We start from the raw sequence: 26,692 nt of genomic DNA on the forward strand, positions 1-26,692 counted from the left end.
TTAATAAATCTGTCACTGGATTCAGTGAGGGTTTATTAATATGAGATGTGTGATACAAAACATCCCTAGTTTCAGTGACACCATCATGTAACTTGGAAACAGCACATTTATGTTCACTTACTATGTCTTGGAATTAACAGACATATTAGGGGCCATATCTGCTCATGCAGATATGCCCTCACATATGATATAATGCACCCTGCTTTAGGGCTGTAGGCATTCTGTAGGGGTGACTTACCAATATTACATGCAGTGGTAGTGGACCTGGCACGCGGGGATGTGTGACGGGTCATGTTTTTACTTTTGTCTGCACCAAGACACCCAGCTTGCGATGGCAGTAGTGTGTGCGTTTGGTGCGAGGTCCCAGAGGGTGGCACAATTTGTGCTGCAGCCCTTAAGGTCCTTCTTTAATACCCTAGGCCATAGGTGACATTGGTACCGTTTACTAGGGAGTTACAGAGGATACTAAAGGTGGTGCGAATTGAGAGAAACAACTGTACAATTTAGGGAAAGAGATCAGGCTCTGGGGAGCTGGTTATCAGGAATCCAGTGCACTTTCAGTAGAAATCACATCAGATACCAGGTAAAAAGTCAGGGATAACCAAGCCAGAAAGGATGCTTTCCTTTAGAGAGAATGGAGAGTCATTCGCAAGAAGCCCAATTTTCTGTATTTTTCCACTTTTGAAATTAAATACAGACAGAAAACACATTGTTTTCGGTCCGTATTTGTCTGTAAAAACAGAAAACTGAGAGCCTTAGTTATGGTCTGTTGTTGCCACCAATAGGCTTTGGCGAGATTCACAGACCACATTTCCTCCTGCCTCTTGCTTTATATTCATGTCTCTTGAACCCATCAGTGGCGTTTTTGGACCAAAATGAAAGGGCTCCCCTCAACCAAGCCCAGTGTTTGCCACTCTGATGCCTCTTTACTGATGGATGCTCTGTGATCCTGTGGGGTGGCTTACTGGGAAGCTGTGATTGAATGAGGCACTTCATGGAAGGCTCTTTGTTCTTCGTTACTTTACCCTCACCCCCAGGAGAGCCAGTGGTATTGGTGGCACCGCCTCTGGCATTTTATACGCCCCATGTCAGTGCCCTCCATTTTCCTGGCCAGTTTACCAGGAAATATCCATGCAATGGATGCAGCAGCTCTACAGCACTGTCATTAAAACTGGGGTGCCAAGGTCGCCTCGCTCATGGATGGCACCACTGCGCTGGCTGCTGGATGGCACCAATGCCAGGCTCCTCAAATGCAGCAGCTTCTTGGGGCACCGGTACTGGGTGCAGTCGGTGACCAAAGCCCTCACCTTGGACCCAGTACCCACACTATGCAGTAAAGGGCACGCACAGCAGTTTCGGGGAAGAAAGTGCTGGGCGATTAAGTCATGATGTTATGTCATCAATGATGTAATGTGTGTGCGTTAGGTGTTTACATTTTTTATTTTTTTAAAAGGTGAACCAATTGTGGTTGCAGGTGTGTGAAGGATGAGTGTGCGTGTTTTCACACTTGGAGAGCCTCGGCAGCGGTGAAGTAGCTGGGGGATGCCTGAAGTAAAGATCTTGTGATAAGACTGAACGTATGATCCTTGGGAGCAATCCATCTCCACAACAGACTTTGGGTTGGCTGGATCGCCTTGAACCATCTCCTGTCCCCACAACTCTCATAAAAAGTTTTGGGGTATGGTTGGATAAATCCCTTGTGATGGAAACCCAGACCACTAAACTGTCAGCTAGTTGCTTTGGAATCCTACGTATGATCTGTAAGATACTTAATCTGCTCTCTCAGACCTCAAGGAGGCTGGTTGTCCAGGTACTTACCCTCTCCCGCCTGGACTACAGCAACTCGGTCTACTTGGATGTCCCCGAGGCAGTCATCCATAAATTACAGGTCGTGCAAATTGCAGGTGCACGTACGGAGCTAGGGATGCCCAGACTCGCCTCAGTCAGACAAGGTCTGTCACATCTTCATTGGCTCCCAGTAGCCCAAAGACTTAAATTCAAGGCTTTGTCTTTCACTCATAGAGCCCTATGGTAAGAATGACCTCTTATCGCTCGCCACTCCCTATTCCCCAAATCAACTAACGCACACCTGGCCACTGTCCCTCCTATCAGAAGAGCCAGACGTGGAGGGCGGTCCTTTGGCTTCAATGTTGCCAAAATGTGGAACTCTTTTCCCCCCCTTCCCTGCGGGCAATTGACTGAGCTGTCCGTCTGAAAACTCCTCAAGACGTGGTGCCATTGGGTTGCAGCACGTCTCAACCAGTGCTCGGATGCCTAAGGGTCGCTGTAGGAAGCTAGCCTGGTGTGTGGTGGGCACCTGAGGTACTTACACCAGATCCAGGTATCCCCCATTAGTGTAGTGTAGGCAGTGTCTAGAAGCCAGGCTCAGCAGAGGTAGCTGTGGATGAGCAGCCAAGGCTTATCTAGGAGACATGCAAAGCTCATGCAATACCACTGTAGTCACACAGCACTTACACAACTGAAAGAAAACTCAGTGTTATGAAATTAAATGTACTTTATTTTAGTGACCCAATACCACAAAGTACTAGAGAGGCAACCCTCCAGTAGGAGGTAAGTAACACACTAGATATATACACTAGTTATCAGCAATAGGCATAGAAAGTGATAGAAAACAGTGCAAATGCAGATAGACAATAGTGGCCCTAGGGGGAGCCCAAACCATATACTAAACAAATGGAATGTGAACACAGGACCCCCACCTAGGCAAGTGGAATGTGTAGAGGGGAGCTGGGGATATTATGAAACCCCAAAGGTAAGTAACACAGTGCCCCCTAGCGACCAGGAGGAAAGGAGTAAATGACTAGATTTCCCCTAAACCACCCAAAGGGAAGAAAATGCAATACCCAGACAAGACTGCAAGAAATCAGCTGTGGATTCCTGAAGAGGAGAGGAAGACCTGTGGAAGAAGGATACCAAGTCCAGAAGTCACAGAAGAGTCCAGGAGGAGTAGGGGCTACTACCCACCCAGCTGTGGATGCAGGAGTTGGTCGACGGTAAGACGAAGACGGTCAGGAATACAGCCCTGGAGCAGGTGAAGAGTTCCTGGAGGATGCAGTCAACGTCCCACGCCGGATGGATGATTGCAGTTGGTCAGTGGTGTAGAAAAGCCACCAACAAGCCTTGCCAGAGGCAGAAGTCACGGTGATGCAAAAGTGGACCTGCCGGGGACCAGCAAGGTCCAGGAGGACTCAACCCACAGGGGAAGTCCTACGGGGACCCTCAGCGAGGCAGAGAGTCCAAAGAAGAAGAGGCAACCCACACAAGAGGCTCACTGGACGAGGAGTCACTGAGGAGCCCACACAGCCCTACTGGAGAAGGGGCCCACGACGCAGGAGAAGCACGCACAGGGCTGTGCTTCGCAGGAAGGAGTGCTGGGGACTGGGGCTACACGGAGCCTGAAGATCCCTTGGAGGAGATGCAAACAAGCCTTGGTAGCTGCAAGAGACACGGTGCACGGGGGTACTGTCTTGTGTGGGAAGGCAAGGGTTACCTCCACCAAAGCTGGACAGCTGGCAGAGAGGACCAAGAGGACTACTCTGGACTGCCACCCATGATTCAGGATCCATGCAGCTCAGGATGAGAGGAGATCCACACAGCCGGTCGTTGTTGCAGTTGGAGATTCCTTCTTCCTTCTCATGCAGACTGAAGACTTGCCACCCTCAGATGATGCACAACCAGGGAAATGTTGCAGAAGCTGGAAGGAGCCATGGAACCAATGTTGCAAGTGGAGTCTTCATTGTGGATGCAGATTGTTGGTTCTTGGAGGGTTCAGTCGCAGTTCCAGAGGCTAGAAGTCAAAGTAGAGGTTGCAGAGGAGTCCTGCTGGAATCTTGCAAGCCAAATCTGAGGGCTCACCCATGAGAGAGACCTTAAATAGCCCTGAAAGGGGGATTGGTCACCTAGCCAGGTGACCACCTACCAGGAGGGGGCTCTGACATTACCTGCCTGACCTGGCCACTCAGATGCTCCCAGAGGTCCCGGACCACCTTGGATTCAAGATGACAGAACCCAGGGTCCCTCTGGGGGAGCTCTGGGCATCACTCCTGGGGTGTTGATGTACAGGTATATGAAGTTGGCTGTGTATGTACTATTTCAAAGTAAGAAATAGCATGCACAGAGTCCAAGGGTTCCCCTTAGAGGTAAGATAGTGGCAAAAAAGAGATAATTCTAATGCTCTATTTTGTGGTAGTGTGGTCGAGCAATAGGCTTATCAGAGGGTAGTGTTAAGCATTTGTTGTACACACACAGGCAATAAATGAGGAACACGCACTCAAAGACAATTCCAGTCCAATAGGTTTTTTTATATAAAAAAATATATTTTCTTAGTTTATTTTAATCAGGTTCAAGATTTACAAACAATACTTTAAATGAAAGGTATTTCACTCAGGTATCTTAGGAACTTTGAATCATCACAATAGCATGTACAGTTCTGGCAAAAATGGCAATAAGCTATTTTTAAAATGGACACTGTGCAAAAATCAACAGTTCCTGGGGGAGGTAAGTAAATGTTAAGTTCACAGGTAAGTACAACACTTACAGGGTTCAAAGTTGGGTCCACGGTAGCCCACCATTGGGGGTTCAAGGCTACCCCAAAGTTACCACACCAGCAGCTCAGGGCCGGTCAGGTGCAGAAGTCATAGTGGTGCCCAAAACGCATAGGCTTCAATGGAGAAGGGGGTGCCCCGGTTCCAGTCTGCCAGCAGGTAAGTACCCGCGACTTCGGAGGGCAGACCAGGGGGGTTTTGTAGGGCACCAGGGGGGGGACACAAGGAGGCACAGAAAGTACACACTCAGCGGCACATGGGCGGCCGGGTGCAGAGTGCAAACAGGTGTCGGTTTGTAATAGGATTCAATGGGGAGACCCGGGGGTCTCTTCAACCATGCAGGCAGGCAAGGGGGGGGCTCCTCGGGGTAGCCACCAACTGGGCTAGGAAGAGGGCTGCCTTGGGGTCGCTCCTGCACTGGAGTTCGGTTCCTTCAGGTCCTGGAGGCTGCGGGTGCAGTGTGTTTTCCAGGCGTCGCGTTCCTTGAAGCAGGCAGTCGCGGTCAGAGGGAGCCTCTGGATTCCCTCTGCAGGCGTTGCTGTGTGGGCTCAGGGGGGTCAACTCTGGCTACTCACAGGCTGCAGTCGCCAGGGAGTCCTCCCTGTAGAGTTAGTTTTCCGCAGGTCGAGCTGGGGGCATCGGGTGCAGAGTGGAAAGTCTCACGCTTCCGGCGGGAAACGTGTGGTCTTTAAAAGTTGTTTCTTTGTTGCAAAGTTGCAAGTTGGTTGAACCGGGCCGCTGTCCTCTGGAGTTTCTTGGTCCTTTTAGATGCAGGGTAGTCCTCTGAGGCTGCAGAGGTCGCATGACCCTGGGGGACGCGTCGCTGTTGCAGTTTTTCTTGAAGTGGGGAGACAGGCCGGTAGAGCTGGGGCCAAAGCAGTTGGTGTTTCCGTCTTCTCTGCAGGGCTTCAGGTCAGCAGTCCTTCTTCGTCTTCAGGTTGCAGGAATCTATCTTCCTCGGTTCTGGGAGCCCCTAAATACTCAATATAGGGGTGTGTTTAGGTCTTGGAGGGCAGTAGCCAATGGCTACTGGCCCTGAGGGTGGTTACACCCTCTTTGTGCCTCCTCCCTATGGGGAGGGGGGCACATCCCTAATCCTATTGGGGGAATCCTCCAAAATCAAGATGGAGGATTTCTAAAGGCAGGGGTCACCTCAGCTCAGGACACCTTAGGGGCTGTCCTGACTGGTGGGTGACTCCTCTTTGTTTTTTTCATTATCTCCCCTGGACTTGCCGACAAAACTGGGGGCTGTGTCCAGGGGGCGGGCATCTCCACACGAAGCCTGAGCCTTTGAGGCCCACTGCTAGGTGTTACAGTTCCTGCAGGGGGAGGTGTGAAGCACCTCCACCCAGAGCAGGCTTTTGTTTCTGTCCTCAGAGAGCACAAAGGCCCTCACAGCATGGGGTCAGAAACTCGTCTCTCAGCAGCAGGCTGGCACAGACCAGTCAGTCCTCCACTGAACAATTGGGTAAAATACAGGGGGCATCTCTAAGATGCCCTCTGTGTGCATTTTGTAATAAATCCAACACTGGCATCAGTGTGGGTTTATTATTCTGAGAAGTTTGATACCAAACTTCCCAGTATTCGGTGTAGCCATTATGGAGCTGTGGAGTTCATTTTTGACAAACCCCCAGACCATATACTTAATAATATGGCCACAACTGTACTTACAGTGTCTAAGAATAGACTTTGACACTGTAGGGGGCATATTGCTCATGCAGCTATGCCCTCACCTGTGGTATAGTGCACCCTGCCTTAGGGCTGTAAGGCCTGCTAGAGGGGTGACTTACCTATGCCACAAGCAGTATTTTGTGTCTACTTTGCCTTTTTCTTCCCACCAACACACACAATCTGCAATGGCAGTGTGCATGTGTTAGGTGAGGGGTCCTTAAGGGTGGCACAACATATGCTGCAGCCCTTAGGGACCTTCCCTTGTCACAGGGCCCTTGGTACCACTGGTACCAGTTACAAGGGACTTACCTGGATGCCAGGGAGTGCCAATTGTGGAAACAATGGTACATTTTAGGTGAAAGAACACTGGTGCTGGGGCCTGGTTAGCAGGGTCCCAGCACACTTCTCAGTCAAGTCAGCATCAGTATCAGCCAAAAAGTGAGGGGTAACTGCAAAAGGGAGCCATTTCCTTACAACAGGGGAGTGGTCACTCCCCTTTCCATTGTCCATTTGTGTGCCAGAGCAGGGATTGGAGGTCCCTGAACTGGTGTAGACTGGTTTATGCACGGAGGGCACCAAATGTGCCCTTCAAAGCAAACCAGTGGCTTGTGGAGGCTATGCCTCCCTAGCCATGAAACACCTATTTCCAAAGGGAGAGTGTGTTACCCCCCTCTCCCAAAGGCAATACTTTCTTCTGCCTTCCTGAGCTTGAGCTGTTCAAGCAGCAGGAGGGCAGAAACCTGTTTGAGGGGTGGCAGCAGCTTGGGCTGCCTGGAAAACCCCAGAAGGCTAGTAGGAGCAATGCTGGGGTCCTCTAAGGAGCTCCCACAGAGTGCATGGAATCATACTTCTAAAAACTGGCAACAGTATTGGGGTGTGATTCTGACATGTTTGATACCAAACATGCCTAGGTTCAAAGTTACTATTATCTAGCTGGACATAGGTAGTGACCTATGTCCAGTACATGCATAAAATCCCCGCACTCACTAAGTCCAGGAAAATGGAACTGGAGTTTGTGGGGGCACCTCTGCTAGTGCAGGGGTGCCCTCACATACAGGTACTTGCACCCTGCCCTCTGGGCTAGGAGGGCCTGCCATAGGGGTGACTTATAGTGACCTGTAGTGAAAACAGGTGCATGCCCCCTTTCACGCATGCTGCAATGGCAGGACTGCTGAACCCTTTGCATGGGCTCCCCATGGGTGGCGTAATACATGCTGCAGCCCATGGGGGAATCTCCTGGTACCCCAATCCCCTGGGTACCATATACTAGGGACTTACATGGGGGCAAAAGTATGCCAAATGTGGGGTGTGTGTGGTCCAAACAACCAAGCATAAAGGGAGAGAGTATAGTCACTGGGGTCCTGGTTAGCAGGATCCCAGCGAACACAGTCAAACACACTGACAACAGGAAGGAAATGAGGGTAACCATGCCAAGAAAGAGGGTACTTTCCTACAGTCGTTACACGTTCTATAAATCACAGAAGTTTAGTATAGTATAGAGCAGTGGTTTTCAAACTTTTTAATGCCGCGCCTCCCGCAGTGAAAAAATAAAAATCACCCCCGTCAGAATTTTTCACAATTATTCTATTAAGACGGCAATGTTTAAATATGTCTGCACTTGTTTAAACATTGCAGATACCTGAAGTTAGTTATCATTTTAAAAATGCAATCAATTGTTTTCAGCTTAAAACAAAGCACTGTTATGTTCATAAGGCTTCTTTTGGCCAGAGCCACCCCCCCCCCCCCCCCCCCACCAAAGGGATCACCTGAGGCCCCCAGTTTGAAGATCCCTGGTATGGTATAGAGTGTTCCTTCGAGCCCCCGGGGGCTCGCGTGCCGGCAGTGACGTACACACTGCTAGCGCCTGGGTGCACTTTGGCAGCGCTAGCGCCTGGGTGCACTTTGGCAGCGGTGGCGCTGTACGTGATCATTTCCCCAGAGGGGCGAGCCTGGGCTCCAGGCGCCGTCTTGGGCCCCCACTCCTCCCATGGCACACTGTGCCCAGGGACAGTCTGCAGCCGGACCCGCATATTCATCTGCAGGAGCGACTGCGGTCTGTGGCCTCATATCACCTCCCTGCTGAAGGAGAGCGGCCAGCCCTGGGACTGAGCCAACCCGAGGTACCCCTGGCACCGGAGCTCAGGCTGTGGACTGTACCCCTGGCAGCGGAGCTCAGGCCTGTCACCGTGGGCTGTACCCAGGCACAGGAGCTCAGGCCTGTCTCCGTGGGCTGTACCCCTGGCACCGGGGTCAGGCCTGTCTCTGTGGGCTGTACCCAGGCACAGGAGCTCAGGCCTGTCTCCGTGGGCTGTACCCAGGCACAGGAGCTCAGGCCTGTCACCGTGGGCTGTACTCCTGGCACCGGAGCTCAGGCAGTGGACTGTACCCCTGACACCGGAGCTCAGGCCTGTCTCCGTGGGCTGTACCCCTGGCACCGGGGTCAGGCCTGTCTCCGTGGGCTGTACCCAGGCACCGGAGCTCAGGCTGTGGACTGTACCCCTGGCACCGGAGCTCAGGCCTGTCTCCGTGGGCTGTACCCCTGGCACCGGGGTCAGGCCTGTCTCTGTGGGCTGTACCCAGGCACAGGAGCTCAGGCCTGTCACAGTGGGCTGTACCCCTGGCACCGGAGCTCAGGCCTGTCTACGTGGGCTGTACCCAAGCACCGGAGCTCAGGCCTGTCACCGTGGGCTGTACCCAGGCACCGTAGCTCAGGCTGTGGGCTGTACCCCTGACACTGGAGCTCAGGCCTGTCGCCGTGGGCTGTACCCCTGGCACAGGAGCTCAGGCCTGTCACCATGGGCTGTACTCCTGGCACCGGAGCTCAGGCAGTGGACTGTACCCCTGACACCGGAGCTCAGGCCTGTCTCCGTGGGCTGTACCCCTGGCACCGGGGTCAGGCCTGTCTCTGTGGGCTGTACCCAGGCACCGGAGCTCAGGCTGTGGACTGTACCCCTGGCACCGGAGCTCAGGCCTGTCTCCGTGGGCTGTACCCCTAGCACCGGGGTCAGGCCTGTCTCTGTGGGCTGTACCCAGGCACAGGAGCTCAGGCCTGTCACCGTGGGCTGTACCCAGGCACCGGAGCTCAGGCCTGTCACCGTGGGCTGTACCCAGGCACCGTAGCTCAGGCTGTGGGCTGTACCCCTGGCACAGGAGCTCAGGCCTGTCACCATGGGCTGTACTCCTGGCACCGGAGTTCAGGCCTGTCACCGTAGATCAGTACCTCTGACACCGGAGCTCAGGCCTGTCATCCTCGGCTGTACCCCTGACACCGGAGATCAGGCCTGTCACCGTGGGCTGTACCCCTGAGAACAAAGCTCAGGCCTGTCATGAGCTGTACCCCTGACACCGGAGCTCAGGCCTGTCTCCGTGGGCTTCACCCCTGGCACCGGAACTCACGCCTGTCTCCGTGGGCTGTACCCAGGCACCGTAGCTCAGGCTGTGGGCTGTACCCCTGGCACCGGAGCTCAGGCCTGTCACCGTGGGCTGTACCCCTGGCACTGGAGCTCAGGCCTATCACTGTGGGCTGTACCCCTGGCACCGGAGCGCAGGCCTGTCACCATGGGCTGTACCCCTGGCACCGGAGATCAGGCCTGTCACTGTGGGCTGTACCCCTGGCACCGGAGATCAGGCCTGTCACTGTGGGCTGTACCCCTGGCACCGGAGCTCAGGCGTGTCGCTGTGGGCTGTACCCCTGGCACCGGAGTAAAGGCCTGTCGCCGTGGGCTGTACCCCTGGCACCGGAGTAAAGGCCTGTCGCCGTGGGCTGTACCCCTGGCACCGGAGCTCAGGCCTGTCGCCATGGGCTGTACCCCTGGCACTGGAGCTCTGTACTGTCAGCTTCGTACTGTCACCGTGGGCTGAACCCCTGGCACCGGAGCTCAGGCCTGTCACCGTGGGCTTTACCCCTGGCACCGGAGCTCAGGCCTGTCACCATCGGCTGTACCCCTGGCACCGGAGCTCAGGCCTGTCACCATCGGCTGTACCCCTGGCACCTGAGCTCAGGCCTGTCACTGTGGGCTGTACCCCTGACACGAGCTCAGGCCTGTCACCGTGGGCTGTACCCCTGGCACCGTGGGTTGTACTCCTGGCACCGGAGCTCAGGCCTGTCACCGTGGGCTGTACCCCTGGCACCAGAGCTCAGGCCTGCCACTGTGAGCTGTACCCCTGGCACCTGAGCTTAGGCCTGGCACCGTGGGCTGTACCCCCGGCACCGTGGGGTAAACTCCTGGCACCTGAGCTCAGGCCTGTCACCATAGGCTGTACCCCTGGCACCGGAGCTCAGGCCTGTCACAGTGGGCTGTACCGTTGGCACCGGAGCTCAGGCCTGTCACCATTGGCTGTACCCCTGGCACCGGAATTCAGGCCTGTCACCATAGGCTGTATCCCTGGCACCTGGGCTCAGGCCTGTCACCGTGGGCTGTACCCCTGGCACAGGAGCTCCGTACTGTCACCGTGAGCTGTACCCCTGGCACCGGAGCTCAGACCTGTCACCCTGGGCTGCACCCCTGGCACAGAAGCTCTGTACTGTCACCGCGGGCTGTACCTCTGGCACTGGAGCTCGGGGCTGTCACCATAGGCTGTACCCCTGGCACCAGAGCTCAGGCCTGTCACACTGGGCTTTACCCCTGGCACCGGAGCTTAGGCCTGTCACCATCGGCTGCACCCCTGGCACCAGAGCGCAGGCCTGTCACTGTGGGCTGTACCCCTGGAACTAAGCTCAGGCCTGGCACCGTGGGCTGTACCCCTGGCACCGTGGGCTGTACTCCTGACACCGGAGCTCAGGCCTGTCACGTGGGCTGTACCCCTGGCACCAGAGCTCAGGCCTGTCACGTGGGCTGTACCCCTGGCATCAGAGCTCAGGCCTGCCACTGTGAGCTGTACCCCTGGCACCTGAGCTTAGGCCTGGCACCGTGGGCTGTACCCCTGGCACCGTGGGCTGTACTCCTGGCACCTGAGCTCAGGCCTGTCACCATAGGCTGTACCCTTGGCACCGGAGCTTAGGCCTGTCACCGTGGGCTGTACCCCTGGCACAGGAGCTCCGTACTGTCACCATGGGCGGTACCCCTGGCACCGTACTTCAGTACTAGGTAGAGCAGGCACCAGTACCGGTCCTCTCTACCCAGGCATCGGAGCTCAGGCCTGTCACCATGGGCTGTACCCCTGGCATTGGACTTCAGTACTGTCATCATTGTACCCCAGGGCACCGGACTTTAGTACTGTTGCCTTCACTATATCAGTCCTCTGCACCCCTGCCACCAGGCTTCAGTACTGTCACCTTCACTGTACCGGTCCTCTGCACCTCTGGCACCAGGCTTCAGTACTGTCAGCTTCACTGTATCGGTACTCTTCACCCCTGGCACCAGGCTTCAGTACTGTCACCATCACAGTACCGGCCCTCTGTTCCACTGGCACCAGGCTTCAGTACTGTCACCATCACAGTACCGGCCCTCTGTTCCACTGGCACCAGGCTTCAGTACTGTCACCATCAAAGTACCGGTTCTCTGCACCTCTGGCACCAGGCTTGAGTACTGCCACCTTCACTGTACCGGTCCTCTGTACCTCTGGCACCAGGCTCCAGTACTGTCACCTTCACTGTACCGGTCCTCTTCACCCCTGGCACCTGTCCTCTGCACCCCGGTGCCCAGACTTCAGTACTGTCACCACCCCTGTACCCCCTGGCATCCGTACCCGTCCTCTGCACCCCTGTGCCCAGACTTCAGTACTGTCACCACCCCTGTACCCCCTGGCGCCGGTACCCGTCCACTGCACCACCCTCTGCACCCCTGTGTCCAGACTTCAGCAGTGTCACCATCCCTGTAACCCCTGGCATCGGTACCCACCCTCTGCACCCCTATGCCCAGACTTCAGTACTGTCACCACCCCTGTACCCCCTGCGCCGGTACCCGTCCACTGCACCACCCTCTGCACCCCTGTGCCCAGACTTCAGCAGTGTCACCATCCCTGTAACCCCTGGCATCGGTACCCACCCTCTGCACCACCCTCTGCACCCCTATGCCCAGACTGCAGTACTGTCACCACCCCTGTACCCCCTGGCGTCGGTACCCGTCCTCTCCCTCTGTGCCCAGACTTCAGTACTGTCACCATCCCTGTACCCCCTGGCGTCGGTACCCGTCCTCTGCCCCCTGTGCCCAGAGACTTCAGTACTGTCACCATCTCTGTGACCCCTGGCGTCAGTACCCGTCCTCTGCCCCGACGTCAGCACTGTCACCGTCCCTGTAACCCCTGGCACTGGTTCCCGTCCTCTGCCCCCTGTGCCCAGACTTAAGCATTGTCAATATCTGTACCCCCTGGCATCGGCACCTGCCCTCTGCACCCTTGTGCCCAGACGTCAGTACTGTCACACCCCTGTACCCCTGACACCAGTCCTCGGACGCAGCTCTCGAGCCCTCTTGCCGTCGGTGCCCCCTGGCACCGGACCCTGCTTGCAGCAGTACTTGGCGCCCAGTAATGCTGCCTGTACATCTAGCGCCTCCTACTGCTGTGTGCGCCTCGCGACACCTCTGGAGAGCGGAGGAGGCCTCGCAGGGTTTTGCCTCTAGTTGTAACCTTGGAACAGCTGACGCCGCGCCTGTGCGTGTCTAGCGCATAGATGGCTCCTCGGGCGCCTTCCAGGAGCACGGCCCCTGCTTCTCCTCGCAGCCCCGGGGCGCGCAGAGGGAACCCCTGGAGAGGAAACCCCCAATCCGTTTTCTGTCTCATATTCACGTTGAGGATCGCGGTCCCGGGGTTGTTTGGTGTCACTGGGCTCTGAGTTTAACATTGTCTCTCCGGGCAGATAAAAAGCTGCAAATCTTGCAACCGCCACGAAGCTCAGAAATCAACAAACTGGCAACTCTTCACGGGCACCAAAGCGAGAAACCCCTAACCTGCCCCGCCACTGACCCCTTGTGCCACAGACAGACCCCCCGGGCATCTTCCTGGCGCCCCCGGGCCTCACTTAGGCCGGTCCCTATGTCCCTGGCATGTGTTTTCCATTGGAGGCTGTGTGGGCCCTGTAGAAGCGAGGGCGTAGGGTGTCACCCCTACACCCCTGGCATGGTTATTTCAGTAGCGCATTGCATCATGGGATGGAGCCTACAAGTCCCAGAATGCAGTGCTGCGGCTGGATGAGCTGCTCGCCCCAGACAAGAGGCAGCGTAGATGTCTGCCCAGCCTGGCAGTGTTTTTGCACACTTCTCCCAGGGGTGCCGGCTGAGCCCTTCCCTATGGTGAGGGGGTGCCACCGCGAGTGCTCGCTGGGGTGGGGGGGGGCACTCTGCATGCTGAGCCTTGGGAAGGCTTGGAAGAGGCACAGGTGATGCCAAGGGGTGGGCGGGCACCAGACTCCTGCTCCAGGCAAAGCTGCCAGTAGCATTATAAACCGGGCTCCTGGGTCTATGGTATTTATTTTTTCAACATTTCCGTCTGTATTTATCCATATTTATTTTTTTGCTATTTGTTTTCTGTATTTATCCTTTTTTTGTATTTATTTACTGTATAAATGAAGCGGCAATGGGTATTTTTCCACATTTAACAGATAAATGTATACTCCCACTTGAATTCCTAAAAGGTTTCAGTGGTATACAGTGCACTAGTATTATCTGAAAACGCTTGTTTTGTAAAATACCGTAAATAACTGTAGATTGGCACTTAATTAAAATTAATTAGGAAGTCTATTGTCTCTTTTTAGGTCGAGTGCGCAAGCGCTTTGACCTGTTGTAAGTATTGTGGGCTTTTAGCCACGCCCACCTCGTGCACATCACTCTTATTCATTCCTGGGTTGTATTTCAAAACTCACTTGATGTCATTCGTAATTGCTTTATGTTTCTCCAGCCTTGAGGCTGTTTTTGTCACGCCTTGCGGACTGCCCCTGTTACATGGATTATTGCACGATTGACAATAAACTTCAGCGTTGGCGAAATACTTCTTTTGCCTCTCTCCTTCATGCTGCATGGCAGCCATGGCGCTCACAGCGCGAACAGGCACAGCAGCCTGAACTCGATCGTGGCAGATTTAAATAAAGATTCTAAATGGCAACATTTTCATTTTTTGCTGCAGCTAGAGGAAGAAGGTAAATGAAAGTGCTTTAATTATATTGTTATATGCATGGCTACTGGAATTATATGGCAGGAAAAGACAAAATTATGAGGCAGGGTTGACCAATTTATGTGGCAAAAAAAGTCCAGTTATGCATTTAAAATGCTAATAGCTCAAACTCTATTGCATTGCAAATGCTTGTTTCATTTCCCCACCTCTCAATCTGTACAGCTATTGACTGGCATTCATGATTGACAGTAGAGAAAATCATCCAAAGAAGGCCCATTTTCCGTATTTTTCTGTATTTAAAAATAAATACAGACAGGAAAATAGATTTCTGTCTCTATCTGTAAAAATTTGTAAAAACGGAAATCTGGGAGCCCTAATTATAAATGTCTCAGCCGCTCTCATCTCCCCGCCTCTCCTCTGCACACCCCAGCCTTTTATTCAGGCACACTCTGGTTCTGATCTTTTACTTCCAGTGGAGCCTGACTGGTGCCCCAGACAGTGCCACCATCTTCAGCCTGGCTCCTGTGGCCTCGCTGGCCCTCCTGGAGTCGCTCACTTCTTGCACCTTGGTGGGGTGCCCAGTGCGGGTGCCAGGCGGCTCGTTGGTGCTTGAGATGCGCCCTGCCTCACAGGGGTGTGGCACCGAATCCTGGCATGCACATCACAATGCACGCTTGGCAGGCACCCATTGCCAAAGTGCCAGGATAGTTCCATATTTAGGATGAAAAGTACTTTTGTGCCTCCATGGGTCGCACAACAGATGTGCAGAAGTTTGATTCGAACTAAAGTTTGTGGGGCAACACTTCAAACCGAGGGTGCAGAGTTATTTTTTTTTTTTTTTTTAAATCTGTAGCAAATAGTACGTTAAAACACACTGAGTGAGTAATATCGATCTTTATGTAACAGGCCTTGGGAGTACGGCTCTCACTTCAAAGGGTTTTAGCATAATTAATTTCAAATTGGCGATCCATGTTTAGCCAAGACCGTTTGATTTTCCTAACATTAAATATACAACATACTTATAGGGGCTTTCTGCCAGCCCTCTTCATCCATTGGCCTGTTTTTGTTTCATTCACATTTTTCTTCCAGCCACTGAAGGTACAGCCATGGCAAGGGGTCCGCCTACTTCAGCCATTGGCTGACCTCACCGGGAGTGGCGGCGTTCTGCTCTTTCACAAGGAGCACGTCAGTACCCAAGTAGTTCCTTTCAGTGCCATGGACTACTGTGGCAATGCCTATCTGTAATTGAGGTTTACTACTGCTGGGGTGAGCTTGTTTCTAAGCATTCCCAAAAGTGACCCGCTCAGGATCACACAGTGTGGTAGAGTGGATAAAGTGGATTTGCACCGATGGTCTGCGGGTTCTACAGTTGCAAATTTATCCTGTTGGCTACTATTCCTCTTCTCTGTGTGTAACGTAACAGCGGTTCCTGTCAATGTTTAGAGTTATTCCCAGGCTTGGCGGACAACTTTAAATGTGGCAACCAGAGGACCCTCGGTGTGGGATTCAGTACTCCACTAGCCCAACAGACTTACCTCTGCCCACCAACCTCTGAGTCAGCCCCTGGTTTCCCTGTCAGGTTGAGAATGGAGGGGTCGCCCATAGCTGCTGAGAAGGGGTGCCCTTGAGTCCGGTTTGAAATGATGGCCCGGGGAGGATGCTGCCCCGCTCAAGCATTAGACGTGTTGCTAGAAGTAAAAGCCTTTTACTGTGAACTGATTTAAGCACCGAACACAGAGATTTAATGTAGATCGCTCATGCCTCTGGGATCTAGTGAAGGGTCCAAGCAGACGAACTCTGCTCAGATCCTTTTAACCTCCATAAACGCACAAGTGACGTTGTTCCAGATCAGTTTTGGCTTCTAAATCGACTTTTTGGGTTACCCCAAATATATAACTTTGTAATATATTACCAGTGCCTATGATGCAAAAGTTACAAAGTTAGGATGACCAGAAGATTGTCACCAAGGACTCAATACCCCTGTCTTGGGCTTTCCTTTCACAAATCATTGTGTTCAGATGGACCAAATGCACTAAGACCACAACAACCACAATGCATTGGGTGACCACGTAAAACCCAGAACAGGAGCGCTACACCCGTGATGATGTGTTGCCATCTGATACTGTTCTATTTTTATAAGTGGTTCAAATGTCACGACCTCTGAGTTTTCCATCTTAGCTGCCTGCAAATGATGCAAAGACAGAGGGGTGACCAGGATGACATGGGTCTTAAAGAAGTCACAGACATTACCCACCCTGTTCCCTGTTAGATAGTAAAAAAAAAAAAAAAAAAACAGTTATGATGGGGGTGCAGTAGGCCCCACATACCCCACGGCCCCGTTGCCACTGCACCCGGTGCACCACTGATGGGTACGCCCCTGCATGGGCTGAAGAAACATTTTAGGTAGATGAGCATTGTGCCGCTTCAGAGGTCCCAGATAACTAGTCCAGGCCGTTCAGATGCCATCACACCCCCATTTGGGAGTTTGCGCCAGCTCTGAATACTTCAGGCTTAAGCCTCCTGGCAACGAGCAAACAAAAGGGGTGCTTTAGATCCCACTGTCCCGCCAGGTCATCTGGGGCTGTGGCCTGCTATGAGATGCCCACCTCCCTAGAGGGAGCCTCTGTGCCTTCGGTGGATTCATCTGTACAGCGGAGGCCTGAAGGCAGAGGCGCGTAGCGAGCAGACGCCATATTTGATTTTCCTGCTCTGTATACTATTTTTGTTTTTGTAAAACAAACTCCAAAACTGGGAACTTGTTTTAGAAAACCATAAGCAAAGGTCCTTGTGTGCAGGTTCTGATTAATTTGTAAAAACAACAAGTGCCATGGCCCGAGGTAATTCTAAGGAGGCCTCAGTGGTTGGCACTATCCACTGTCCCTGGCAGCAGTGCCCAACACTACCCATCACACAACATGTGTGACATTTTAACTAGAACCAGCGGTTGTGGCTCACGGGAGGGAAAAGGGGCGGTGCGTGGCAGAAATGAATATAATCATTTAAAAAGAACTTACCTTTTTCGCCGCTCTGATCCGCTCCAGACTTGCATTGCAGGCACAGGTTCGCAGCCTGCCCTGCGTCCAGTCCTAACACTGCTTTCATGCTGCATTAGGATTGGACAGAGGGCCCAGCCAGGGCCCTCTAAGGCAATGTGGGAGCCTTTGCCTGTTCTCTCCGACCCGGCAACGGTTGCCGGGTTGGATACAGCTTAGTGCGCATGGATGTTCGGCCGGCCTGAGACAGCCGCCCAAACATTCATGCGCACTGATGGGGAGTGCACCTTTGTCCCTGTCACGCCCATGGCCCAGCCCCTTTTACAGTAAAAACATAACAAACTTAGTTTAATTTGATTTGACTGTAAATGTTTTGCTGCTGCTGCTCCTGCTGGTGGGTGATGCTCCTCCGCCATAGTGGAGGAGCCGCCCCTGAATTCAAGTCACTGAGCAGTGTAAATATGGCCTGGACCGGTTGCATTTATTTAAAGATCATTGAATTTGTTGTTTGTGAGCTCTGCTCAAAAATATGCAGACAGTGCCACCATGTGGTAGACTATCATAAGTGGTCGTCTTTACAAATAATTGATGGTACTGAGTACCCGTGAACACCAGCACACATTAAGCACTGTGCGCAGGGAGCCTTCTCATATGCATCAGGGCCATTGTGCTATTTTCACTGCCCATGTTCTCAGGGATTAGTAAATGTCCCTGTGACCTAGTGGCCCTGTGACTGATGGGCTGCTAGATATCAAGGCCTGAGAACGGGGGACCCAGCTGGGGCCTCGCAGATGGAAACCATGTGGTTCCCTCACCTTTAAATATAAGGTTTGTGGGAGAGGCAACCTCTTCTTTTTTGGCAGAGGCCCCCCATGTGTTAATCTTCAAGAGGCCTGTTAAATACAGCTACACTGAGGAGCGGTCTAACGCTTCACTGGCATCAGCTGGGCCCTGGCGCTTCACCCTCCGCTGCTAATAGTTCTGATTGTCTGTGAGAAGGCAGAGGCTCCAGCTGAGGGTGACATTTGTTCATTTTTACCCCAAAACATTTTTTTGCACCTAGGAATATAGTTAGCGCTCACTCCTTGGGTCGCATAGTATTAGTCTTCAACACCACTTGGTGGATCTATGATTGTAAAAGGCATCTGCCATTGCTATAAACAGGCACAGACCCTTCATTAGAAGGCATCTGCTATTGCTTTAAACCGGCACAGACCCCTCCTTAGAAACAGGCACAGACCCTTCATTAGAAGGCATCTGCTATTGCTTTAAACAGGCACAGACCCCTCCTTAGAAACAGGCACAGACCCTTGGTTAGAAGGCATCTGCTATTGCTTTAAACAGGCACAGACCCCTCCTTAGAAACAGGCACAAACCCTTGGTTAGAAGGCATCTGCTATTGCTTTAAACAGGCACAGACCCCTTGTTAGAAACAGGCACAGACCCCTCGTTAGAAGGCATTTGCTATTGCTTTAAACAGGCACAGACCCCCTCGTTAGAAACAGGCACAGACTGCTTGTTAGAAAGCATCTGCCATTGCTTTAAACAGGCACAGACCCCTTGTTATAAGGCATCTGCTATTGCTTTAAACAGGCACAGACGCCTCGTTAGAAAGCATCTGCCATTGCTTTAAACGGGCACAGACCCCTTGTTAGAAGGCATCTGCTATTGCTTTAAACAGGCACAGACCCCTTGTTAGAAGGCATCTGCTATTGCTTTAAACGGCCACAGACCCCTTGTTAGAAGGCATCTGCTGTTGCTTTAAACAGCCACAGACCCCTCGTTAGAAGGCATCTGCCGTTGCTTTAAACAGGCAGACCCCTCGTTGGAAGGCATCTTCCATTGCTTTAAACAGGCAGACCCCTCGTTAGAAGGCATCTTCCATTGCTTTAAACAGGCACAGACCTCTCATTAAAAGGCATCTGACACTGCTTTAAACAGGCAGATCGTTCGTTAAAAGGCATCTGCCACTGCTTTAAACAAGCACAGACCGCCAGTTTAAAGGCATCTGCTGTTGCTTTAAACAGGCACCGATCCTCGTGAGGTTAGTACCTTTCTAAGGTAATATTGGCATTAAGCAGTCCCTTCAGATAGCGCTGGCTACGATTTGCCCGCATCTAGTTTCTGATGCCCGGTAATACCAGGTTGTTGTCCGGCTCAGTGGTACTCCTTCTGTCAGCCTCGGAGGGATGAAAGGCTGAGTGGATATCGTGGCCTGTCCCGTGGCCGGTGCTGGCTTTATCTGGGATGTCTTGCAAGGGCGTCTGTGGAGCGGTGGGTCTGTGGCCCGCGGTTTGTGCATCTGAACGAGGGGGGCCTCTGCAGGGCGGAGCACGTGGTCCCATCTCGGATGAGTCGGTGCCCCCCCCAGTGCCAAGGTCGGGCCCCAGGGAGCAGCCAGCTGTCCCTCCCCATTAGCCGGGGGGGGGGGGGGCCGTGATCGACCCCTCCAGAGTCTGTGCACTGGGTGTGAAATCACTTATCAGCCTCTCGAGATGAGGGGGCAGCCAGCAGAAATCCCACCACACACCCCCACCTCCCCCTCAACCCCACACGCCCCCCAGCATACCACCACGAGGGAAGAGCCAGGCGACAGGGCGGGGGTCGGACGGGACACCCCGCCCGTCACCAGCAGCCAGGAGCTTTCCAGCCAAAAGGCATCCATTACCTCAAGGGGTGGGGGCTCCACGCCCCCGTCCAGTTAACTGGAAAGATCTGTCTTTATGTAGAAGTGAATGTCTTGGTTTAGACCCGTTCCGAGCACTCGGTTATGCATCGGAAGGATAGCAGAGACTGGGATAAAATGTTTCCCCAGGATTACACATTTGGGCAGGGGTGAAGCTGGGATTCAGAAACAGAATCGGTCAAGTCGATAATCAGCCACGTATGACACCTTCAGCCAGTCCTGGCTTCTACCCACAGAGCTGTGCATGCTGGGACTTGTAGTCCCGTGTCTTTAATCTGAAAATTGAAACTACAACCATCAAGGTCAGGTCACGGCCCAAGCCATAAAGCGAGAGAGGCGTCTACCTCCTGAACATCGCCTCTGCACCGGAGTGAAGTAAAGAGATCACACCTACATGCACAGTGAATGGAATCTGAGCCTCCCTCTGGGCAACGATGAGTAGAAACATGTCCGAGCGATGGGAGCCACACATCCCAGCAGAGCGAGATGTCCCCGGGCACAGATCCATGAAGGGTCACACAAGCCCTGGTCAGAGCAACTTTTAATTTTATTGCACTTTATTTGTAATTCAAGACCACGTGATGCCAAACTATGTTTAAGAAATAGGGTCACACAGAAAACACTGAAATATGTATTTCCAGAATCCTTAAGACGACACCGTGCAGAGCAAGACAGAAAGAGTTCAATACAGACAGAAAATTCAGTACTTAATTTGTAAAAAATACAAGCGCGATAGAAGATTGGTCTCCGGGAGCCCTGCTGTTCTCAGCAGCCTCGGTGCCTGCTGGCTTTGACAACCACGAGCACCAGTGGTACCTACACACCCTCACACAACCACAAATGTCACCGTTTGGATTATCACTGCCACCCACAGCTCCAAGAACAGCCTGGACACGCCGGTGTTATTTGTTCACTCTATATTTAATGGTTAAAGCGTTTGCTGACGTTTACAAATAGACAGACAACACCACCGTGTGGTGGACTGTCATAGATATGTGCAGATGTTAAAGGTAAGTACTTGTGCCAAGCACCGCCACAAATTAAGCACAGTTTGAGGTATACAAAAAGACAGAGGGAGCGTTCTCTTTCCCAGGGGGGTGCTTGAAAGGTAGGTGCACCCCTATAAAACACCTCTGATCCAACCGGACACCCCCATTTAAACAATGTGAAAGAAAACCAAGGAGCCTTCACGGATCACTGTCCCCAAGGAGCCCCAGAACCATTAACCATGACATTGTTTCCCCATTCGATGTGGGGTATCTTTAAGCAATCATACATAGACCCCTGCGTTTGAGAGCACCCTCTTTTTTTGGTTACTAAATTTCCTGTCTATCAGCCAGCGCACTCTCTCACATGCTCCAGTGTTTTCACTGCTTTCCACTTCCAGAAATAGAACAATCTAAGGCAGGGATTCTTAACCTGGGCCCTAGGAGCCCTGGAGGTCTTCAGGCCTACTCGGGGAGTCTGTAACTGTTGTGCAAAATTAAATAATATTAACATTAATACATTAAAATAATACATTATATACAAATAAAGATGCAAAATTGGAAGTGTGAAAACCTTTTCTGTATTTTAATCTGAAGTCAACAAAATATTTCAGCTTTTGTGTAGTGTACACTTGTTTTTGCATGTTTGGGTTTTGTTTTGCGGTTGAAATCATTGAAATTGCTTAGGCTCGGGGTCCCCGTGTTTAGAAACGGGTAATGATTCATTGGGGTCCACAGAAGCAAAAAAACTGGGGACCGTGCTTTTTTCGACTTCCGCGACAAATTGTAGAATTTCCTTCTTCTAGATTTCCATTGGTTAGATGAAACTACTTTGCATCAGTTGCAAACCCGGCCTTTTAAAAACTGAAACCTCACAGAGTTTTATTGTGCATGCTTTAGTTCTCGTTTTATTGCAAGTATATTTTTCGGAAGCGCCAAGAAGCATATGCGCTTCACCAATAAATTATCACATAGGTTGCGGACGCCCTGTGCGGCCATTCAAGTGGTGGTAACTGGTATACCGAGGCTCCCAGAGGTTCCCAGAATGCTCCATCCTGTTGGATTAAAATAAAATGTCACATGATATGAGGGCACTCTGCAACCCTGAAAAGGTCTCCAGACCCCGAGGAAAAACAAAATGGACACAGATCTCCAGATATATCGTTCAAAAGTGTTCCAGATCTCCTTCCGTGGGTGGGCACATTGCTCCAGAGGAGGCCTCTGCAGTACAGAAATATCTTCTTGTGAAGAGGATTTAGCTGTCATCAGTGCAGTGGGTTCAGTGGCACCAGGGCTGCGGGATGTGAGAGGCCCACTGCAGACAATTCTAGTTGTCCTGTAATAGCCAGCCCAGAGGGTAGATAGCCTCCTTTCCTTGCTTGCACTAGGGTGCATTGAACCTTTCCCACTTGGCTGGTGGTGCCCCAGCACCGGACACAAGACCCCCGGTGAGGCCATGGTGGCGGTATCTGCAGGTCAGATGTTCACTTGTGGTGTTGTGGTGTCTGGGGATGGAAGTTGCTGAGGGACATAGAGAGGTTGGCGTTAGTGCTTTGCGTTGTCATTGGATCACACAGTGGTGCTGTTGAACATTGGTCTTTGGTTGCCCCTGACCCTACTGCCTCTTTTGCTCTTGTCCACAGACCCTGCCTTGCCCCCTCATCGGCATCAATGGCCCCAGCGACGACAAGCTCTTCCGCAGCCAGAGCGCGGACACGGAGATTACCACGGAGAAGGAGCGACTGAAGAAGATGCTCTCCGAAGGGTGAGGGGCCATCTTACCTTCTTGAAGCCAAGAGTGGGGATCTCTAGCCCAGACCACTGAACGTCAGTCTCATCCACACAACCTTCGAGGCGCTTTACAAAGGGAGTGTGGTGAGAACTGGGTCTAGCGGCCAATGGTAGAGAACTGAGTTCTTGTACATGGACTTCATACGTGGTTATCACTCATGAAGGTCAAACCCACAACACCACCAAAAGTTTCATATCTAGAAGCCTTCATCATCGTTGTGCCATGCTGGGGTCCATTTAGCGCATAGGGTGCCCTATGGCTACTTCAAGGCGTCTCTGGGAATAGAAGAGGAAAGGATGGTCCATGAGACGGAGGGAAGGAAGTGGGTAGAGATGAGGGAACGCACCATTGTATCATGTCAGTTTCTGCAGGTGTCCCTCACACTGGAGAAAAGGGGGGCAAGTAAACCTGAAAAAAATAGTTCCACATTGTAAGAGATTGGCAGGATATGGCGAGGCGTGAGGGGGAGGGGTACTCGGTTTTGGTTTGGTCATGTTACTTGGGTGTGTGTGGTGCTTGCTTAGAGGTACTGGAGAAGCCCAGGGTTAGAGAGTGCCATGACTCAAACAGTTCAGGGAGATGAGGGGCAGCTCAGCTGCAGGGAGAGGGATGGACGGAGGAGCTGAAAGAGGGCGAGAAAGACGGGTGGGGCATATCAAGAGACTGGACAAGGGCCCTGGGGGACACAGGCGCACAACGACACAGGCAGACACGCACGGTGACACAGGAGGGTGCACGGTGACACAGGCAGGCACACGCACGGTGACACAGGCAGGCACACGCACGGTGACACAGGCAGACGCACGGATGGTGGCACAGACAGACGCATGGTGACACAGGCAGATAGACGCACGGTGACACAGGCAGATAGACGCACGGTGGCACAGGCAGACGCACGCACGGTGACACAGGCAGACACACAGTGACACAAGCAGACAGATGCATGGTGACATCGGCAGACGCACAGTGACACAGAAGGGCACTGGGAAGACATGAAAGGGAAAGAACTCTGGGAGTCACAGGCAAAACATTATGGCACAGTAGGACACTGGGGGGATGTGAGAGTCCAAGGACTTTGGGGACGCAGGCAGACACATGATGACACAGCAGGACACTGGGTGACACGAAAGGACAAGGGCTCTGGGGACACAGGCAGACACATTGTGGCACAGTAGGTCACCAGGGACATGAAAGGACAAGGGCTCTGGAGGACAAAGACAGACACAATGTGGCACAGGCAGGCACAATGAGGCAATAGGATACTAGGGGGATATGAGAGTCCAAGGACTTAGGGGGACACAGGCAGACACATGGTGGCACATTAGGACACTGGGCGATATGAAAGGACAAGGGCTCTGGGGGACACAGGCAGACACATGGTGGCACAGGCAGGCACAGTGATACAATAGGACACCGGGGACATGAAAGGACAAGAGCTCTGGGGGATACAGGCAGACACAATGTGACACAGGCAGGCACAGTGAGACAAAAGGACACTTGGGGGGAGGTGTGAGAGTCCAAGGACTTTGGGGACACAGGCAGACACATGGTGACACAGCAGGACACCGGGGACATGAAAGGACAAGGACTCTGGGGGACACAGGCAGACACTTGGTGACACACAAGCACACTGGGGGATCTGGACATAGAATGAAAAGGTGAAAACACTGAAGCGTGAAGACCAGCACCCAGAAATGCCTCAAGAAATGGGCGACGGTGGGACTTGGGGACATAGAAGGACAAGGACCCTGGGCAGACACAGCAGTTGTCAAGAGTTTTTGGAGAATGGATAGTGGGAGCATGACAAACAAGCATTTACAATTCAGTGGGCTTCGCATTTGCGCAAGTTATAGCTATTAGCGTTGTAAACTCCTACCCGGACTTTTCTTGCCACCTAAACTGAAAATGAAACGGTAAACAGTTTCACATAAGCGAGCCGACGGCCCGCAAACACACAGAAGGAAACAGAAGTTAGCTTGCAGTGAAAGTACCAGCAAAAGTGCAATTATCTATGTAACAGGATCGATGTCATGCAAAGCGCGCAACTACTGCCCGGTGAGATCGCCCTACCTACGAAACAAAGAGAAAAAGTAGTGTAGAAACCATACAATATGGAAAACATGGAGCCGCCTATGTTTTCAGTAGTTGGCCGGTGCGCTCGAGGAGGGCTGAACACCAGAAAAGACAGGACGTATGCATGCCTTTCACTAATCATATCAGGTGAATTTTAAAAGGCAAGCCCACGAACCAACCAGAGTGATGGGCGGGGTTACAAGCCCGTAGAGAGATAACAACACGGACAGAGCGCTTTGCGCACTCAACCCTAAAAACTGGGCAGACACAAAGACGTGGGAGTCGGAATTGGGGGGGGTATGGGCACAAGGAGACACTAGGGACCTGGGGTCAGATGTACGAAGTTTTTGCATGGGGCAAACAGCGAAATTAGCTGTTTGCGCCATGCAAAAAGCACATTGCAATGCTCATTCCCATTTTGCGAGTCGGTAACCTGGTTACCGACTCGCTAAATGGGAATGTGACTCGCAAATAAGAAGGAGTGTTCCCCTTCCTATTTGCGATTCGCATCGCGATGTAGAATTGCTTTGTGACCGCGAACGCGGTCGCAAAGCAATTCGTAGTTAGCACCCATTTCAAATGGGTGCTAAACCATTCGCAAAAGGGAAGGGGTCCCCATGGGACCCCTTCCCCTTTGTGAATGGCCCTGAATTTTTTTTTTCAGAGCAGGCAGTGTCCTATGGACCACTGCCTGCTCGCAAAAAATGAAACACAAACGTTTAATTTTTTCGTTTGTGTTGCAACTCGTTTTCCTTTAAGGAAAACGGGCTGCAATACAAAAAAAAAAACTGCTTTATTGAAAAGCAGTCAGACATGGTGGTCTGCAGTCTCCAGCAGGCCACCCTCCCTGTGAGTGCTGCGAATCGGAAGGGGGTCACAAATTGCGACCCACCTCATTAATATTAATGAGGTGGGTTTTTGCGACCCCCTTGCGATTTGCAGATGGTGTCATGGACACCATCCTGCATCCGGCTTTGCGACTCGCAAACTCAGACTTTGCTACATCTGGCCCCTGGAAACAAGGACCCGGGGAGATAGAAGCAGAAGCATGGAGACACAGGTCAAACACAGGGGACTCAAATACTGGGAGAAATGAACACATGGAAACCCTGGGGACATGGAAGACTGACACACAGAACCACTGGGTGACGGGGGAAATGGGGATACATGGACACACGGAGACTTGGGGGACCTCAGATGACAAGGACACTGGGAGATACAAGCAGACCTGGGGACATGGGAGACTCGGGGCTGGGGAGACACGAACACAAAGTAGAGTATTATTTTATTTAGTTAATTGCAGTTTTATAGTGCGTACCAGACCTAATGCGTGTCAGAATGCTTTACAAGAAAAGAAAAATAAACAATTCTAAATACACAGCTGGCCCACAGGAGCCAGTTCATCTTTACAACAAAGAAAGTTTGCATCACAGATGAGGTATTTACAAGCTCAGTTTCATTCTAAGAGAGTCCCTAAAAATTAAGATATGAAAATGTACATATTTCCATGATAGGGATACACAAAAGAACCTTTGTGGTCAGAAAGACCTTTGTGAATCCAGTGAAAAGCTGCCCTTGAAAGTGTTGGTAGATTGTGAATGTTTCTAAAGAGGGGTTGTGGGAGGGGGGGGGAACTATAGAGAGTATTGTGGGGGGGCCTGGTGGAGTCCAGCTATACATGTATTGTGTTGTGTGTGCGCAGTGTTCTCTCTGCTGGGTGATAAGGTGTAGGTATCACCTCATTCTAGGAATTAAGAAACTGCTGGTGTCCTTGATTCAAGAGTCCTTTGTTAGGCAGAATAGGAACAGGCCTCGTTGTGAAAATTTAAACAGTGCTTGCATGTAACACCCAAGGTGTGCTGGAGTCACACCAGCCGACG

The 26,692-nt window shown here is 52.2% G+C and overlaps 1 protein-coding gene across 1 annotated transcript in view; it reads left to right on the forward strand.

Annotated features, from left to right (window-relative positions):
* The window catches only part of HOMER3 (homer scaffold protein 3), a 238,895-nt gene that overhangs the window by 168,248 nt on the left and 43,955 nt on the right, over window positions 1–26,692 (forward strand). The window contains exon 5 of the mRNA XM_069216372.1: window positions 22,591–22,712. Within this exon, the coding sequence (XP_069072473.1) occupies window positions 22,591–22,712 (122 nt within the window). The remainder of the gene's footprint in view (window positions 1–22,590; window positions 22,713–26,692) is intronic.

The sequence above is a fragment of the Pleurodeles waltl genome, chromosome 12 (genome assembly GCF_031143425.1).
Source record: "Pleurodeles waltl isolate 20211129_DDA chromosome 12, aPleWal1.hap1.20221129, whole genome shotgun sequence".
In the NCBI taxonomy this organism is placed as follows: domain Eukaryota; kingdom Metazoa; phylum Chordata; class Amphibia; order Caudata; family Salamandridae; genus Pleurodeles; species Pleurodeles waltl.